This window comes from Acomys russatus, chromosome 19 (genome assembly GCF_903995435.1).
Source record: "Acomys russatus chromosome 19, mAcoRus1.1, whole genome shotgun sequence".
Lineage (NCBI taxonomy): Eukaryota > Metazoa > Chordata > Mammalia > Rodentia > Muridae > Acomys > Acomys russatus.
Genome location: NC_067155.1, coordinates 9,214,968 through 9,235,443, shown reverse-complemented (window position 1 = coordinate 9,235,443; position 20,476 = coordinate 9,214,968). Strand labels below are relative to the sequence as shown.

Genomic DNA, 20,476 nt, shown 5'->3' with positions numbered 1-20,476 from the left:
AATCACAAAATGAACTTCTGGAACCTGGCACTCAAAATTGTTTTCTTATCACAAACAACCACTGGAATTTTGGGAAATTTTTCTCTTTTGTTCTGCTATCTAGGTCTTTACTACAGAGAATGCAAACTGAAGCCCACAGATTTGATTCTCATGCATCTAATGGCAGCCAATGCCTTGATCATTCTTTCTGCAGGAGTTCCCCAAACAATGGTAGTTTGGGGATTGAAGCAGTTCTTGCCTGAATTTGGATGCAGGTTCATATTGTACATTCAACAAAGTGCCCGGAGTGTGTCCATTGCAACCACATGTCTCTTGAGTGTCTTCCAGGCTGTCACCATCAATCCTAGGAAATCGTGTTGGAAGGATCATAAAGCCAAAGCTGAGAAGTACATTGGATGCTGCATGCTTATTATCTGGGTGTTGTACTTGTTAATAAACTTCATTTCCTTCTTGTACCCATTTAGTAAAAGAAATACAAAAAATGTGACAACAAAGCGAGATTTTGAATACTGCACCACTGTAAGGAGTGATCCAATTAGTGAGTCCCTCTATGCAGCATTGGTAGTGTGTCCTGAAGTCTTTCTTTCTGGACTCATTTCGTGGTCCAGTGGCTCCATGATTGTCCTTCTGTTCAGACACAAACAGGTGGTTCAACACATCCGCAGCACTCACAAATCCAGCAGAACTTCCCCTGAGTCCAGAGCCACACAACACATCCTGTCCCTGGTGTCTGTCTTTCTGGGTTTTTATACTCTATCCTCCTTCTTAAGAGGCTGCTTTGCTCTTTTGTCTAAACACAACTGGTGGCTAGTGAACATCACTGCCCTCATTTCTCTTTGTTTTCCCTCTTTTGGACCTTTTGTTATTATGAATCATTACTCTGTTATGCCCAGTTTCCGTTTGTTTCGGATAAGGAATAAACCCTCTTAATCATATCTTAATTATTTAAGTGATATATTTTGCTTTGTATCCACTGGTTGATTCACACTCTTTCTTCAAAACATCAATACAGTGACTTAAATAGGGGGTTGGCACTTTCTGTTTGAAAGATTAGAAAGATGAGCACACAAGTTTTTCTACTTGGTGAATTAGGAACAGACAAAAGCTTCCATATTATTTGAGTCTCATTTTTGTCAACTCGCAGCTGTGAGAGTCTTCTCAATACCCACCTGATATGCAAAGGGGTCAGCAAGAATTCTGTCAGTACTACTAAACTTCTTGTGGGGTTCATCCATGCAGGGCAGCTTTGATGCATATGGCTACCACAGCCAGTTTTAGGGGGCCAACATTCTACCTCTAAGGAAAACTGAAACCATGTGTGCCCATGAAATACTTCTGCAGAAGGCTGTAGGACCATCACAGGAGTAATATTACCATAAGAGTAATATCTGTTACCTCATACAGATATCAATCGAAAGATTGATTGTTTTAACATGATTTTGAAGATCATTTGCTAATATTTTAGTGAGAAATTTTTATCTACATGCTTATTTGATAATAACTTTCTTTGTCGTTTTTCTGTTCTTATCTGTGTGGCATCATGGTAATGGTAATGTCAGCGAAAAGTATGTGGAGAAATTAATACAGCTATTAAGGGGGTCAGTTTTGAGATTTGTTGAAAAGCTAAAAAGTAGAACTGTGGTTAGATTGAAGTATTCAAATCCTGGACTTATAGCCAGTGAACTCCTTCTTATGCCATAGAAATATTTAAATATGGATTATCCTTGCTGTTTTATTTATTGTAGCAATGAAATGGTGTCTTCCTACATATGCATAAACGGATAAATCCAACATTAAATACTTTTCATATATAATGTGTACTACAAATTGACTACAGTGAAAGATAAAATCATAAAGTGTATAGAAAAATTGATGGACTGATAATGCATAACAGTAAGCCAGGTCACACAAATTCAGGAAGAAAAAAAAGTACATGTTCTCCGGTTGTTTTAAAGAAAGAGAATCCCAATCACTTCATTTTACTAAGAAAGACTCAGAAGCTAGGAAGCTGGGGTAAAATCCTACTAACTCAGAAAGGTAGACAAAGCACCCAACTGAATTTACTACACAGCTCATGTCCCAAATGGAAAGGCCAGCTAGGTCACATGACATCCTAAGAGTAGAAAGCCAAAAGCTTGAAACCAAAGTGTTATTTCGCCTTTTCTATGCTGTCTTTTGTTTGTAGTTTTCTTGAAATTATTTTATATTTGTAAATATACATTTATTATTACACATATATACTATAGATTACCTCTGGCAAGACGAACCGTGACACAATCAGGAATTTTATAAATGTTATATCCTTAGTGTTTGGGCTATGTGAATTCAACAGCCCTGAAGAAGACATCTTTTCTATCTTGGTACATCAGAATTTCTGAACGTAAATCAGTCTCCATCACACATTCTCATTATCCACTTATCACATTTATCTAGAGCTAAAACCATCTTAATGCCTAAGCAATTAAGCTTCATTGTAAAACTAAGCTACCTGGTCTTCAACTCCCTCAGAGGCTAGGGAATTCAATCCCCATTCTAACTGTCAATATGCCTAGAGCTCTTCCACATATTTAGATGTTGAGTATAATGTTGTGTGATGTAATCTCTGAGCTTATATATTGGTCCCATATATGATGAGATTCATTATTTTGTGGAACTTATATGTTCTAATAGCGAAGATCAAACATCAAGTGGATACCATGCTATGCTTCCCTCTCCCCGTCTTGGCAAAGTCCATGACTGTCCAGATGGATAGAAGCTGTTGCCCATTTTTCCTAACTGTCTATTTTACACATTTAATATATACAATCCCAATGAAAAATGACATCTCATCCTTTACAGAAATAGACTAAAATAATTCTAAAACTCATCACAAAAGACCCTACTTAGCCACAGCAACCAATATCAATGCTGGAGCGATTACCATTCCAATATGAAGAAATACGATAAAGACATAATAATGAAATTATATGGCATTACCATAAATAACAGATGTAATCAAAAAAGGACAAAATTGAAGACCCAGACATGAGTACATATACCTTCAGGCATTTAGTATTTGAAAAATGTGCCAAGAACTCATGATGGTTCAGAGAGGCATTATCAACAAATGGCACTGTGAAAACTCAATTTCCACAGTGAGGAAAATGACATTGCTTTTGTATCTGCAAGTTTGCCCAAAAATTGAATCCAAGTGGAAAAAGGGCCCTAAACATGAATGCCAAAACTTTAAACATGCTATAGTAAAATATTGACAGGAACTTACATGGTATAGCTCTATGGAAGTCCTTTTTTATAGAGATATTTTGCTTAAGAATTAAGAAAAATGTTTTCCTTTTTCTTGGTATACATTGTTCTTTGATGATTTTATATGTAAACATATTTATATATATACATGCTATTCCATTGACATCCTTCTCTGCTGCTGGTGTGACGCTTTCAAAATCAAAAGGTCCATCAATGTGCAGTAGTTCTTCTGCTCATTTGAAAAGCACCACACCAGGAATCCAACAGGATCTGCGTGCCAGTCTAGCAATACTGAGATATCCATCCTCATCGAATGTCCACTTTAATGAAAACATGGATATTCAATATATCAAAGTTATAAAAATATTTAATACAATACATGTACATATTTGTGCTTCTTAAGTTCATCTAATTTGTTAATGGCCATATTAGCCATTAATGTTTTGGGATGCTTCAATAGCAGTGGTGACTTTGCATACGTAGTCTTTAGGTATGTGCACAGGTTTTAGGAATCCAATTGACAAAGGTTTCCGCTGAGGGTCGGTTGTATAAAGAGGGGACACGACTTCTTCTCTAAAGCCAGAAATATTCAATGGAAGAGCCAGATGTTGGCTGGAATAGGCCTATACGTGTGCTGCAGTGTCTGGTTATGAGAAACACTTTTTCCCACGCTAAGGGGCTAAGGTTAGATCCCAAGGCTGCTGTGTGCATGATATTTAATGTTTTCCTTGAAATATCTTGTGTTCAACTTGCACAGGAGAGTTTGCTTCAACATTCCATTGATTTGGACTCATTTTATGATAGTCTAGTCTTATTTTTATTTTATTATTGTTGTTGTTATTGTTGTTATTTTTATTATTACCATTATTATTTTTCATTTCTCTTTTCTGGAAAACTGTAAATAAGATGCTATAAATCTTAATAAAATTGATTTCCATAAAACATAGGTTTTGTAGGATATTCAGAACCTTTTCTGTATTTACTTTATTTTCTTACTCCTAATCTTTTATTTTATTTTATTTTACTTTTTAAAATTTATTCTTGTTGCATCTCAATGGTTATCCCATCCCTTGTATCCTCCCATTCTTCCCTCCCTCCCATTTTCCCCTTATTCCCCTCCCCTATGACTGTGACTGGGGCGGGACCTCCTCCCCCTGTATATGCTCATAGGGTATCAAGTCTCTTCTTGGTAACCTGCTGTCCTTCCTCTGAGGGCCACCAAGTCTCCCCCTTCAGGGGACATGGTCAAATGTGCTGACTCCTAATCTTAATCTAGGACCATACAAGACAATGCATACACACTCAAGAACACTCTCAAGAATTAAATAGAAAATATATAATATTTTAAATGCTACTATATATAATTATTATATCATTATTCATATATATTTCCTTCTGGTACTTTTTGGTATTCTTTGGAAACTTCATCCATGTGTATAATGAAATATGATCACCTATCTATGCCTAATTGCTCCCTCCTAATTCTACCTGTATCTCTCCTAACATCTTCCCTCCCTAATTTGTCAAAGCCAGCTCCAGCAGTGTTCTGTTGTCTGAGAAGCAGATATGGGGTCAACAATGAATGAGACATGAGTACACACACACACAGACACAACACGCACACACACAGAAGACACAGAGGATGGCACTAAGCACAACATCTTTATTTTTTTTCCTTCAGCTTATTTGCCATGGCAGAAACGTTTCAAGCAATATAAAAATTACAATGTGATTGCATCCTATGTTTCTTCAAATCAAGAATTACAATAAGACATGATCATGTACCTTATGTATTACAAGTGAGAAAACAAATTACTCTCAAGAACCCACATACAATCCTATTTAAGCAACTTATGATATATTAACAAAATGTAAGCAGGGAAGATACGGTTTTCTCACGTGGTTTTATTTACTACAAATGAGTGAAAAACGCAGGCTGTAATTTGTGGTCACCAAAAAGGGATACAATCATTTTATTATTCGTATTAAATTGTAATCTTATAAAAATGACTTTTAAAAGAAAAAGAAATCTAACCTTTTATATAAAAAGCAATCAGCCATTTTTACTTCGAACCATCAGGATGCACATCTATATTCCTTAACATTTCTTTAAATAATTTCAGAAATGAAAGTTCAAAAATGGGTATAATAAATTAATCATCACTTTTGTCATCCACCCAATTTTAGCAGTGGAGGCACATTATTGAGTTCTTGTCAGGCTGCCATTCTTCCTGCTGTCTGACCTCAAAACATCCCTTGCACTACTGTCAAGAGTGTGCCTCTCCAACTTCAAATTGTCCCCCAAAATTTTATACAGGAAAGTCCCTAACAAAACACCTTAATCTAAGTTCAATAATAATATACATCTATAAATTGTTTTTCAGTACGGTGGTAGAATCATGACTCCGCTGAAGCAGACTTATTTGGAAAAGATCAATCACTAATATGCTTTGTCCCATGAAAGACCATTGATTGAAAATTCATTCTTTCTGAGCCCTTAATGGTGCGAAAATATTTGATTCTCTAGGTTTTCTTGTGGTGTCCTTGACTCCTCTGACTCCTTTAATTCTTTATCCTACTCCTTCACAGGATTCCCGAAGCCATGCGTCATGTTAGGCTGTGGATCTCTGCATCTGTTTCCATCAGCTGATGGATGAAACCTCTCTGATGATAATTACACTAGGACCCTGTAGGCAGGACAAATTATAGACCAAAGATTTTGCAGCTGAGTTGAAGTGCCAAAACCTCTATTGGAAGCCTTTCCTTGTTAGAAAAGATGGCTAACTAAGGATCCATATTCTCCATTACTAGGTTTTACAGCAAACTCACATTCATGCTGGGAGTTTCCATTGCCCTTGCCTTCTAGACAGTTTCAGAGATATGCCCCCATTCTAGTCTTCTCTCCCAGCAATCTCTAGCTCCATCTTTCCTCTACCTGATCCCTACTGCTCCCATTCTCAGTCCCACGCCTGTCCAGGATCCTTCTCCATCCACCCAAGATGTCTATCCTATTTCTTTTTCTCAGTGAAATTCAAGAATCCCCCACTGCTCCTTTGTTACTCAGCTTCTATGACTGGATTGTTGACTAGTTATCCTTTATTTTACAGCTAATATCCACTTATAAGTGAGCACACACCATGTTTGTCTTTATGGGTATGGGTTACCTCATGCAGCAGCATCCTTCCTTGTTTCAGTCGTTTGCCTGCAAATTTCATGACGCCATTGTTTGTCATAGCCGATTAATAAAGCACTGTATACATGAACCACATTTTCGGTATCCATTCTTCAGTTGAGGGGTATACAGTTTGTTTCCAGCTTCTGTCTACCCCAAATAAAGCTTGTAGGCACATAGGTGAACAGATATCATCGTGGCATGCTGGAACACATTTTCTGTATGTGCTGATGAGTGGTATAGCTGCATCATGAGGCTAGATCTATTTCCAATGTTTACAGAAACTGCCAAATTGGTTTCCAACAGGAGCCGGTGTTTCCTTTCTGTTCTCGTGAATATTAGGCATGTCCTATTATGTGGAATCTTTTTCTGATTCATCACTTTGTCTGCCTCTCAATTAGATATCACATTTAAACACAGGTAATTTCTTCTACAAATTAAATTTACCTTCACTGTTTCCTACTAAAGCTGTGTGCGAAGAGTCTGCGGGCATTTTGGCTACGTCACACAGACCTATAAGGTATTTAGACATATTCAGTCGAGACATTTTGCTGGGTTAAAATGACTCTACAGGAACACATAAAAATAAGATAGTGGTAGAAAGATATAAAAATCTGAAATTGTAAACTGAGGGGTGCACTTGAATAAAACTCATGTGCTTTTATAAAATATACAGAGAATACTAACTATAACAGTTATTGTAAATATTTTAAAAGACCTAAGTTCATTTGTATTTGAAAGGTAAGTGAAATCTATATACAAAGGGATATACAGAGTTCAATTTCTTATGCATGTGACTCCAATGTTACTAACATCTTCCAGTGCCCCATTCAAATTTGAGGCATCTTAAAAACACACTGCCTCCCCAAATTCACTGTGTCTTTGGAGGTACTCACAAAGAACTCTCAGAAGTCTTTATCAATTGACAATTGGAAAGTTTAATAAATAATTTTGTCTCCCCAAGTCAACAATGTCATAACGACTACAGATGAAAAGAAAATTGCAGTTCTGCGGGGAGGTGAAGTCACAATGACACAGACCTCACCCTCAGGTCTTGAGCTGGCTCTCTTACAGCCCTGCTTATTAATAAGTCTGAGATGTGCTGAATGAAGTCACCATCCTGCAGAAGCAAGAATCCAGGTGAGTGCTTTGATATCAGTCTGAGTGGCAGAGTCAGTAAAGAAGAGAGGACTTAGTATATGTTCAAGTGTGTTAGGGGGAAGTTTGTGTAGAAAAAGATCCATGGAACTGAGAGAGAAGGCATATGAATAATTTCATAACTAAGATGTGAGTGGGAATAACATAAGTTTTTAAAACTTTGTCCCAGTTCCTGTTGGTAATTACTGTGATTTAATTTGCTAACTGTGACTGACTGAGGCTACAACAGGACACGGCAGGCCATTTATAAAGGTGATGAAGGACTATTGTAAAAAATCATTGTGAAAATTCAACTTAATCTACATGATATATAGTGTATCTTAGCAGCAGTAGTAGCAGTAGTAGTAGTGAGAGGAGAAGGCAGAGGAAGGGGTGGAGGAGAAGGAGAAGGAATGAGGAGGAGGAGAAGGATGAGGTGGAGGAGAACACGGAGGATGAAGAGGAGCAGTGAACTCATCATGATTTCATTCCCATAGCGGACATTAAAATGGAATTATAAGAAGCTCACAGTCCTGGGTAGGGCAAAGAGTTATCTGTTTCTGTATGTAAACATATTTTTATTTGACACCTCACTTATCTTCTTCTTTTAGAGGCATTAGTAACTGATTCTGTATTTAATGGTCAATGGTGCAATGACTGATTTGAAGTCTATTCCATTTGAACTTGGGAAAGCATCATGCAAGAGAGTTTGCTTACAAATAGTTTGCAAGGTTGGCTAAGACCAAACATGTCCTGACTTATCTCTCCTCGGTTAGTCATATTCTAAATGTAAGAAAAATCTGATTGGCCAAAATAAATGTTACTGACTTTATAGCACAGATGATGAAACATTTAGTAAAAGATGTTCGATATTAGTATCTGCTATTCCTATGAAGACTTACTCAGATATTTCCTGTTTGTCTGCAGTGTTTTCAAACTGTGAACACTGCCACTCTAAAAGCAGACTATTATATAATAAATATGTTATATTTGGAGGACACATTCTTAAGATTCCTTACAGTGGAGTTATAGGACAGATAAAAGTAAAATCTTTTCAGGTTGTATTTTCTATTCGTGACTGAACTTGTAAACCTAGACATATAATGAAAAAAACCAAACACGTAATCTGTACCTTTGGAATAATCATTAGTCTGCTTTTGTCTGTGAACCCTGTATAAATAAAGAAGCACTTACTTTTCCTCGTAGAAATAAGGTTTGCTGTCCTAAGGGTGTTACCCAACTTAACTTTATCAATGGGCAGTCCAACACTTGTCCATGTTTGTACCATCACTACTTTACACTAATTCATGGTATCTGAGCTCAGGCAGTATCATTGTTCACAACTGTTGGATAACGTATGTTGCAACAATGCTCTTAAATGCGATTCCATGAATTTTATGTGCAGATTCCAGCTGCCACCAAAACTGACATTCAACAATAAACTTATACCAAAATCACACTCTTGTTTTATTTGTGACTTCATAACCATACAGCTCATGGATTTTTTCCAAGGGAAACATTACAGGGAACACAGTAGAATAAAACAATAGATTATGAATTCTTCTCTCTTTGACAGAAACATTACTGTTGTGATTCTTAGCACTGGGTTACTGGCATGCAGGTTTGTATTTGTTCTTCCCAAGCAGATGGGATCAGTGTTCTACAGAACTTGTGGGCACATCCAGATAATGCAAAGGTATAAGGTTCTTGGTTTATTTACAAACATGTACAAGGTTGTCACTCTTATTCCTTTTTTCTTTCATGGTTTGTTCATTTCTTTTTCTTTTAGTTAACATAAAGTAGCTGGTTTCTTTAAAAATCTTTTTATATTTACTGTTTTGTTTGATCCAATTCTTTCCTTTTTCTTTCTGCCCTTACTAATCTTATCTGTCTTAGGTACATTATTTAATCTTCTACTCTCATATTATGTTTTCTTTATTTTCTCACCGTGTCTCATACAAGCTCTGTGTCATCATCTAATAAGCTGCATTAAAATAACACTGGCTCAACACATATTTATCCCACATAAAGAAACATTTCTTGTAACCATGAGCAAAGAAACTACATTAAGACAGAATACAGGCTAGTGATCTTTGTGTGTCTGGATTAATTTACTTAATAGAATGCTTTCTATTTTGTTTCGTATCCATTCCCTCTGCAGTGCCAACATATAGAGAAAAGACAGCTAATATCTGATAGTCCCTAAGATCTCAGAATGTCTCCAAATGTGTTTTAACTTCTTCACAGCTGCTTCTGCCTTATGGAGAGATGGAAGCACCAACAAAAGAAAACGCATCTACTAGATCTAGGCCCTCAATACACATTTAATGGATGGTCAGTTTGATCTTCATGTGGGTCCCCTAGTAAGTAGAGTGGCTTCTGTCTATGGACTCTGTTGCCTGCTTTCAATCACTTTGCTTCATCCAGGCTGCCTTGTGTGGCCTCAGTAGATGAGGATGATTTCAATCCTTTTGGGACTTGATATAGTGAGGTGTGTGTGTGTGTGTGTGTGTGTGTGTGTGTGTGTGTGTGTGTGTGTGTATTGTGCTCCCCTTTTATGAGGGCAAGGGGAAGGCAGATCGGGGGAAGGGCATGAGAGAGAGAGGAGACTTGGAAGACAACTATGGAGGTTGCTATGATCAGAATGTAAGGTGAATAAATAAATTAGGAATTAAATTTTAAATTAAAATAGTTTGGAGTATTATAAGTTCTCTTTTTCTACAGCACCCCTAACATATATCAATATATTCTGAATGTTTGCATCATCTTTGCTTTTATTATTATTTATTTTATTATTATTTATTTAATATTCTCCCCGGCCACTATCAAATAATCTTGAATGATTCTTTTGTGTGAAACTTTTTTTCTCTTATTATATCACTATTTATGTTATAAGTATTGAGCATTCTCACAGTAAAAACATGGAGAGGAACCATTCTCACAAAGAAGTTCTGGAAGAGGTGTTTTTATGTGTCTCTCCTGGCTTTGTACTCAGGAGTATAAAGGACCCTCTGGTTCAGTCTCTCAATAGCTCAATGGATTGATAGATTCTTCCTATACTCCAACCTGCAATCATCGGTAGTTATTCATTAAACCACAAAAACTGTGTGGACAGACTCTAAAGGAAATTGTGCTAAATCACAAAATGAACTTCTGGAACCTGGCACTCAAAATTGTTTTCTTATCACAAACAACCACTGGAATTTTGGGAAATTTTTCTCTTTTGTTCTGCTATCTAGGTCTTTACTACAGAGAATGCAAACTGAAGCCCACAGATTTGATTCTCATGCATCTAATGGCAGCCAATGCCTTGATCATTCTTTCTGCAGGAGTTCCCCACACAATGGCAGTTTGGGGATTGAAGCAGTTCTTGCCTGAATTTGGATGCAATTTCATAGTGTACATTCAACAAAGTGCCCGGAGTGTGTCCATTGGAACCACATGTCTCTTGAGTGTCTTCCAGGCTGTCACCATCAGTCCTAGGAAATCGTGTTGGACAAATCATAAAGCCAAAGCTGAGAAGTACATTGGATGCTGCATGGTTATTATCTGGGTTTTGTATTTGTTGATAAATTTCATTTTCTTTGTGTACCCTTTCAGTAAAAGAAATACAAAAAATGTGACAACAAAGCGAGATTTAGAATACTGCTCCACTGTAGGGAGTGATCCAATTGGTGAGTCCCTCTATGCAGCAATTGTGCTGTGTCCTGAAGTCTTTCTTTCTGGACTCATTGCGTGGTCCAGTGGCTCCATGATTGTCCTTCTGCTCAGACACAAACAGGTGGTTCAACACATCCGCAGCACTCATAATTCCAGCAGAACTTCCCCTGAGTCCAGAGCCACACAACACATCCTGTCCCTGGTGTCTGTCTTTCTGGGTTTTTATACTCTATCCTCCTTCTTAAGAGGCTGCATTGCTCTGTTGCCTAAACACAATTGGTGGCTACGGAACATCACTCCCTTCATTTCTCTTTGTTTTCCCTCTTTTGGACCTTTTGTTATTATGAATCATTACTCTGTTATGCCCAGACTCACTTTGTTCTGGATAAGGAATAAACCCCCTTAATCATATCTTAATTATTTAAGTGACATGTTTTGCTTTGTATCCACTGGTTGATTCACACCCTTTCCTCAAAAGGTCAAAACAGTGACTTAAATAGGGGGTTGGCACCTTCCGTTTGAAAGATTAGAAAGATGACCATACAAGTGTTTCTACTTGTTGAATTAGAAACAGACAAAAGCTTCCATATTATTGGAGTCTCATTTCTGTCAACTTGCAGCTGTGAGAGTCTTCTCAATTCGCACCTGATATGCAAAGGGGTCAGCAAGAATTCTGTCAATATTACTAAACTTCTTGTAGGGTTCATCCAGGTGGGTAGCTTGGATGCATATGGCTATCACAGCCAGTTTTAGGGGGCCAACAATCTACCTCTAAGGAAAACTGAAACCATGTGTGGCCATGAAATTGTTCTGCACAAGGCTGTAGGACCATCACAAGAGTAATATCACCGTAAGAGTAATGTCTGTTACCTCATACAGATACGAATCCAAAGATGGATTTTTTAATGGATTTTTGAAGATTGTTTGCTAATATTTTAGTGACAATTTTTTTATCTACATGCTTATTTGATAATAACTTTATTTGTCATTGTTCTCTCGTTAACTGTTTGGCGTCATGATAATGTTAACATTATCCAAAAGTATTTGGAGAAATTAATACAGCTATTTTGGGGGTCAGATTGAGGTTTGTTGAAAAGCTAAAAATTGGAACTATGATTAGATTAAAGTATTCAAATCCTGGACCTATAAGCAGTGACCTTCTTTTCATACCATAGAAATGTTTGAATATGGATTATCCTTGCTGTTTTATTAATTGTAGCAATGAAATGGTGTCTTCCTACACATGCATAAACAGATAAACCCAACACCAAATACATTTCCTATATAAAATGTAGTATAACTTGAAACAGTGAAAGATAGAATCATAACTTGTGTAGAAAAATTGATGGACTGATAATGCATAACATTAAGCCAGGTCAAACAAACTCAGGGAAAAAAAAGGAGATGTTCTCTGGTTCATAGTCCCAAAAACTTATGATTGAACAAAAAAGCATTGTCAACAAATGGCGTTGAGAAAATTGAATTTCCACAGTGAGGAAAATGACGTTAGATTCGTATCTACAAGTTCGCACAAAAATTAGTTCAAAATTGAAAAAGGGCCCTCAACATGAAGGCCAAAACATTTAAAATGCTGTAAGAAAATGTAGACAGGATCTTACCTGGTATAGCTCTATGGAAGAACTTTGTGAATAGAGAGACTTTTGCTTAAGAATTAAGAAAAAATGCTTTTCTTTTTCTTGGTGTAAATTGTTCTTTGTTGATTTCATATGTATACGTATTTAAAATACCTACATACTATTCTATTGACATTCTGTTCTGTTGCTGGTGTGATGCTTTCAAAATCAAGAGGGCCATCAATGTGCCGTAGTTCTTCAGATCACTTGACAAGCACAACACCAAGAATCCAACATGATTTGAGTGCCAGTCTGGGAATTCTGAGATATCCATCCTCATAAAATGTCCACTTCCATGATAACATCGATATTCAATATATTAAAGTTATAAAAATTTTAACACTATATGTGTACATATTTGTGATTCTTAAGTGCATCTAATTTATTAATGGCCATATTACCCATTAATGCTTTGGGATATTTCAATAGCAGTGGTAACTTTGCATACACAGTAGTTTAGGTATATGCACAAAGGCTTCTGCTGAGGGTTTATTGTACACAGAGGGGACACAGTTTCTTCTCTATGGCCAGAAATTTGAGATGGGAGAGCCAGATATTGGCTGGAGCAGGCCTTAAGTGGTACTGCTGTTTCTGATTATGAGAAACAAATTTTTCGCACACTAAGAGGCTAAGGTTAGAACCCATGGCTGCTGAATGCTTGAAATTTGATGTTTTCCTTGAAATATCCTGTGTTCATCTTGTGCACGAGTGTTTGCTTCAGATTCTCATTGACTTTGCCCCATTTTATGATGGTCTATTATTATTGTTATTATTATTGTTGTTGTTATTGCTGTTATTATTTCTTCATTTCCCTTTTCTGGAGACCTCTAAATATGATTCTATGAACCAAAATAAAATTGTTTCTATAAAACATAGCTTTTGTAAGAAACTTGGAACCCTTCTCTGTATCTGCTTTATTTTCTGACTCCTAATCTTAATCTAGGTCACATAGAAACATACACGATAATGCTTACATATCCAAAAACAGACTCAAGAATTAAATAGAAAATATACAATGTGTTAAAGCTGCTATACAGAATTATTATATCATTATCCATAGATATTTCTGTGATACTTTTTATTCTTTGGCAACTTCATACATGTGTATAATGAAATATGATCATCTATCTATGCCTAATTGCTCCCTCCTATTTCTACTTGTATCTCTCCTAACATCTTCCCTCCCCAATTTGTCAAAGCCAGCTCCAGCAGTGTTTTCTTATCTGAGAAGCAGATATGGGGTCAACAATGAGTGTGAAGTAAGTACACACACACACACACACACAGACACAAACAAGCACACAGAAGACACAGAGGATGAGACAAAGCTCAATAACTTCATTTTTTTCCTCCAGTTTATATATCGTGGCAAAAGGTTTCAAGCAATATAAAAATTACAATGTGATCGCATCCTATGTTTCTTCAAGTCAGTGATTACAATGACACATGAAGCAGGTTGCCACGAAGAGACTTGATACCCTATGAGCATATACAGGGGGAGGTAATCCCCCCAGGAACAGTCATAAGGGAGGGGAATAATGGGAAAATGGGGGGAGGGAAGAGTGGGAGGATACAAGTGATGGGGTAAACATTGATATGTAATATGAATAAATTAATAAAAAAATTAAAAAAATCAATGACACAAAATCATGTACCTCATGTTTTGCAAATGAAAAAACAAACTACTCCCAAGAACCCACATACAATCTTATCTAAGCAACTTATTATATATTAAGAAAATGTAAGCAGGCAAGATATGTTTTTCTCACATGCTTTTATTTACTAAAAATGTGGGAAAAACAGAGACTATAATTTATGGTTACGAAAAGATTCCAATCATTTTATTATTCACCTTAAACTGTAATCTTATAAAAATGAACTCTTAAAAGAATAAAAAACTTAAACTTTTATATAAAAGCAATCAGCCATTTTTACTTTAAACCATCAGGATATACATCTATATTCCTTAACATTTCTTGAATTTCAGAAATCAAAGGGCAAAATTGGGTATAAGAAATTAATATTCACTTTTGTCACCCACCCACCTTTAGCAATGGAGGCACATTACTGAGTTCTTGTCAAGCTCCCATTCTTCCTGCTGTCTGACTTCAAAACATCCCTTCCACTACTATCAAGAGTGTGTCTCTCCAACTTCAAATTATCCCCAAAATTTTGTACAGGAAAGCCACTAACATAACATCTTTATCTAAGTTTATTAATAATATATATCTATAAATTATTTCTAAGTACAGTGGTAGAATCATAACTCTGCCGAAGCAGAAATATTTGGAAAAGATCAACCACTAATATTCTATGTCCTATGAAAGCTCATTGGTTGGAAATTCATTCTTTCTGAGTCATTAATGGTCCCAAGACAGTTGATTCTGTAGGTTTTCTTGTGGTGTCCTTGACCCCTGTGACCCCTTTAATTCTTCTTCCTACTCCTTCAAAGGATTCCCCAAGCCAAGCATCATGTAAGGCTGTGGGTCTCTGCATCTGTTCCCATCAGTTGCTGGATGAAACCTCCCTGATGATAATTATACTAGGCTTCTGTGTCTACACATCATTTAGGCAGGACAAATTATAGACCAAAAATTTTGCAGCTGGCTTGAAGTACGAAAACCTCTATTGGAAGTCTTTCCTGTTTAGAGAAGATGGCTAACTAGGGATCCATATTCTCCATTACTTGGTTTTACAGCAAACTCACATTCATGGTGTCCTGGGAGTTTCCATTCCTCTTGGCTTCTAGACAGTTTCAGACATATGCCCCCATTCAAGTCTTCTCTCCCAGCACTCTCTAGAGCCATCTTTCCTCTACCTGATCCCTCTTGCTCCCATTCTCAGTCCCAGTCCTGTCCAGGATCCTTCTCCATCCACCCAAGATGTCTATCCTATTTCTTTTTCTCAGTGAAATTCAAGAATCCTCCACTGCTCCCTCTGTTACTCAGCTTCTATGACTCTGTGGATTGTTGACTAGTTATCCTTTATTTTACTACTAATATCCACTTATAAGTGAACACACACCATGTTTGTCTTTATGGGTATGGGTTACCTCATGCAGCAGCATCCTTCCTTGTTTCAATCATTTGCCTCAAATTTCATGATGCCATTGTTTGTCATAGCCGAATAATAAAGCACTGTATACATGAACCACATTTTCGGTATCCATACTTCAGTTGAGGGGTGTCTAGGTTGTTTCCAGTTTCTGGCTACCACAAATAAAGCTTGTATGCATATAGTTGAAAATATGTCATTGTAGCATTCTGGAACAAATTTTCTGTATATGCTTATGAGTGGTATACCTGTATCATAAGGTTTGATGTAGTTCCAATTTTTAAAGAAATTACCAAATTGGTTTCAAACAGTTGCCTATGTTTCCATTCTATTTTCATGAACATTAGGCATTTCCTATTCTGTCAAATATTTTCCTGATTCATCACTTCATCTGCCTCTCAACTAGATATCACATTTAAACATGGGTAAGTGCTTCTACAAATTAAATTTGCCTTCACTGTTTCCTATTAAAGGTGTGTGCTAAAGGTGTGTCTACATTTCAACTAGGTCACACAGACCAACAAAGTACTTGGACATAATTGGAGTAGCCCATTTTGCTGGGTTAAAATTACTCTACAGGAACAAATAAAAATAATAAAGTGGTGGTAAGATATAAAAATGTGTAATTGTACACTGAGGGTTGCACTTGAATAAAACTCACATGCTCATATAAAATGTACAGAGAATACTAACTATAACAGTTGTTGTAAATATTTTTAAAAGAACTAAGTTGACTTGTATTTTTAAAAAAAGTAAGGAAATCTATATACTATGGGATATAAAGAGTTCAATTTCTTACGCATGTTACTCCAATGTTACTAACACCTTCCAGTGCCCCATCCAAATTTGAGGCATCTTAAAAACACAATGCTTCCCCAAATTCACTGTATTTTTGGAGGTTCGCACCAAGAAATCTTAAAAGTTTTTCTTAATTGACAATTGGAAAAAGTTGCCTAAATAATTTTGTCTCCCAAAGCCTGCATTGTCATAACCACTACAGATGAAAAGAAAATTGCAGTTCTGCAGGGAGGTGAGGTCACAATGTCACAGACCTCACCCTCAGGTCTTGAGCTGGCTCTCTTACAGCCCTGATTATTAATGAGTCCGAGATGTGCTGAATAGATTCACCATCCTGCAGAAGCAAAAATCCAGGTGAGTGCTTTGATATCAGTCTGAGTGGCAGAGACAGTAAAGAAGAGAGGACTTACTCTATGTTCAAGTTTGGTAGTGTGAGGTTGGTGTAGAAAAAGATCCATGGAACTGAGAGAGAATGCATAGGAATAACTTCATAAGTATGAGGTGAGTGGGAATGACACAAGTTTTTAAAACTTTGTCCCAGTCCCTGTTGGTTCTTACCATGATTTAATTTGCCAGCAGTGGCTGACTGAGGCTACAGCAGGACATAGCAGGTGATCTGTAAAGGTGCTGATGGATTATTGTAATAAATCATTGTTAAAATTCACCTTACTCTACATGAAATGTAGTGTATCTTAGTAGTAGTAGTTGGAGGAGAAAGAGGAGGAGGAGGTGGAGGTGGAAGAAGAAGAGGAGGAAGAGGAGGAGGAAAAACAGGAGGAGGGGTGAATTTATCATGATTTGATTCCCATTGTGGACATTTAAATGGAATTATAAGAAGCTCACAGTCTTGTGTAGGGCAAGTATGTCATCTGTTTCTGGATTTAAATGTATTTTAATTTGACACCTCACTTATCTTAGGCTTTTAGAGGCATTAGTAACTGATTCTGTATTTAATGGTCATTGGTGCAATAATTGGTTTGAAGCCTCTTCCATTTGAACTAAGGAAGGTATCATGGAAGAGACGTTGCATTATAAGTATTGTGCAGTGATAGCTAAGACCAAACATGTCCCGACTTATCTCTCCTTGGTTAGTCATACTGTAAATGTAAGAATAATCTGATTGGCCAAAGTAAATGTTTCCGATTTTACAGCACTGAAGATGAAACATTTAGCAAAAGATATTCGGTATTAGTATTTGCTATCCCTAAGAAGTCTTGCTCAGATATTTTCTGTTTGCCTGAAGTGTTTTCAAACTATAAACACTGCCAGTCTAAAAGCAGGCTGTTATATAATAAATATGTTATATTTGCAGGACACATTCTTTAGATTCTTTAAATTGGAGTTATAGGATTGAAGAAAGTAAAATCTTTTCAGGTTGTATATTCTACTTGTGACTGAACTTGTACACCTACACATATAATGAAAAAAACCAAACACATAATCTGCGCCTTTTGGATAAGCCTTAGTCTGCTTTTGTTTTGTGAACCCTGTATAAATAAAGAAGCGCCATGATGGAAGTCATTCAATGTTTCAGAAGCAGTCTGAATGACAGTCAATCAGACATGCAGTAGTGATCAGACTGCTACTCACTCAGAGGTGCAAGAGCCATTGACCATCGTGTCTGACTCACTTTCCTCATCGACTCCTTACACCCTCTGCTGAACACACTGTGTGCAGTGAACAAACCAGTCTGAAAGGGCTTCAAACATTCAAGGGTGTCTTACATTAATTAAAAGTATTTCAGCCAGCTCACCATCCTACTCATATTAACTTCTACAGATACCAAGCCTTGTAGACAATTTTCTTCTGGTTCTTGACTGGCTTGTTCACTGTCCTTGCATGGCTGATCAGCATGTAACAGTGGTGCCCTTTCTTGGATTGTTTGTTTTTGTCTAGTACTAATTCACAGTTGCTTCTGCCCACTTCTTCAGGGAGTCTCTCCTTACTTTTCCTTGTAGGAATAGGGTTTGCTGTCCTAAGAGTGTTCTCCAACTTATGTGTACTGACGGACAGTGCAACACATTGTGCTCTTTTGTACCATCACTACTTTACACTAATGCATGGTATCTGAGCTCAGTCAGTATCATTCTGCACAAATATTGGATGAGATATGTTGGGTTAATAGTCTCAAATTTATTTACATGAATTTTATGTGCAGACCTCAGCTGCCACCAAAACTGCCATTCAAGGAAAAATTTAAACCAAAATCACTTTCTTGTTTTATTTGTGACTTCATAACCATATATCTCATGGAAAGTTTCCAAGTGAAACATCACATGGAACACAGTAGAATAAAACAATAGTGTAAGGCTTTTCAAGAGTCTACAAGTTTATAGAATTTTATGATGTGTATTTTCATTAATTAATCATGAACTATTTATGGGCACATGTATTTGATATCCTGGTTTATGCACCCAAAACAACACTGGATTATAAATTCTTCTTTCTTTTACAAAAAAAAAATACTACTGTTATGCTTAGCACTGGTTTGTTCTTAGCATGTAGGTTTGTATTTTTTCTTCCTAAGTAGATGTGATCATTATTCTACAAAGTTTGCAGTCACATTCAGATAATGAAAAGTTATAAGGCTCTTGGTCAATTTAAAAAAATGTATAAGATTGTTATTTTTATTCCTTTTTTCTTTCACTTTTTGTTCATTTTTTATTTTCTTTTGTTTTAGTTAAATTAAAAGTAGCTAGTTTATTTCAAACCTCTTTGTATTTAGTGTTTTCGTTGATCTAATTCTTTTTCTTTTTACTTTTGCTCCTATTACCTCTATCTGTTTTAAGCACATTATTTATTCTTCTACTCCCATATTACATTTTCTTTGTTTTCTCACCCCCTCTCACACAAGTTCTTTGTAACCATCTAATGAGCTGCATCATAGTTTCTTTGGCTCAACACAGGTTTATCCCACCTAAACAAACATCTGTTATAACCATAAGCAAAGAAACTACGTTAGGATAGGATACAGGCTAGTGGTCTCTTGGGACCTGGATTAAGTCACTTAATAGAATACTTTCTATTTTGTTTCAGTATCCATTCCCTCTGCAGTGCCAACACATAGAGAAAAGACAGCTAGTATCTGGTGGTCTCTAAGGTCTCAGAATATCTCCAAACATGTGTTAACTTCTTCACAACTGCTTCTGCCTTATGGAGAGATGGAAGCCCAGCCAAAGAACACGCATGCACTAGATCTACGCCCTCAACACACATGTAATGGATGGTCAGTTTGATCTTCATATGGGTCCCCTAGTAAGTAGAGTGGCTTCTGTCTATGGACTCTGTTGCCTGCTGTCAATCACTTTGCCTTATCCAGGCTGCCTTGTCTGGTCTAAGTGGATGAGGATAGACTCACTCCTTTTGTACCGAGGGGTGTGTGTGTGTGTGTGTGTGTGTGTGTGTGTGTGTGTGTGTGTGTGTTTGTGTCTTGGGCTCCCCTTTTCTGAGGTCAAGGGGAAGACAGGGGGAGGTGCATGAGAGAGAGGAACTGAAAGACGAATATGGAGGGGGATTAAGATCAGGAAGTAGTGTGAATATATAAATTAAAAATAATTTTAAAGTTTAAGATAGTTTGTTACAATTATTAAAGTGCACTTGTTCTACATCATTCCTAGAAAATATGAATAAGTTCTGAATATCTTGTATCATGTTTGTTTTTATTATTATTTATTTTATTATTATTATTTATTTATTATTCTCACTGGCCAACATCAAGTCATCTTGAATGATTCATTTCATGTGAAACTTTTTGTCTCTTCTTCCATCACTATGTATA

At 36.6% G+C, this 20,476-nt stretch overlaps 2 protein-coding genes across 2 annotated transcripts; both read left to right on the top strand.

The window, feature by feature from the left end:
• On the top strand, positions 1–930 carry LOC127203589 (vomeronasal type-1 receptor 4-like). Its single transcript, XM_051162416.1, has one exon. It carries the CDS (start codon positions 10–12, stop codon positions 928–930), a length of 921 nt encoding a protein of 306 aa, XP_051018373.1. The 5' UTR covers positions 1–9.
• A 9,758-nt stretch (positions 931–10,688) lies between these two features.
• LOC127203594 (vomeronasal type-1 receptor 4-like) lies at positions 10,689–11,618 on the top strand. Its single transcript, XM_051162421.1, has one exon. It carries the CDS (start codon positions 10,698–10,700, stop codon positions 11,616–11,618), a length of 921 nt encoding a protein of 306 aa, XP_051018378.1. The 5' UTR covers positions 10,689–10,697.
• Positions 11,619–20,476: the final 8,858 nt, after the last annotated feature.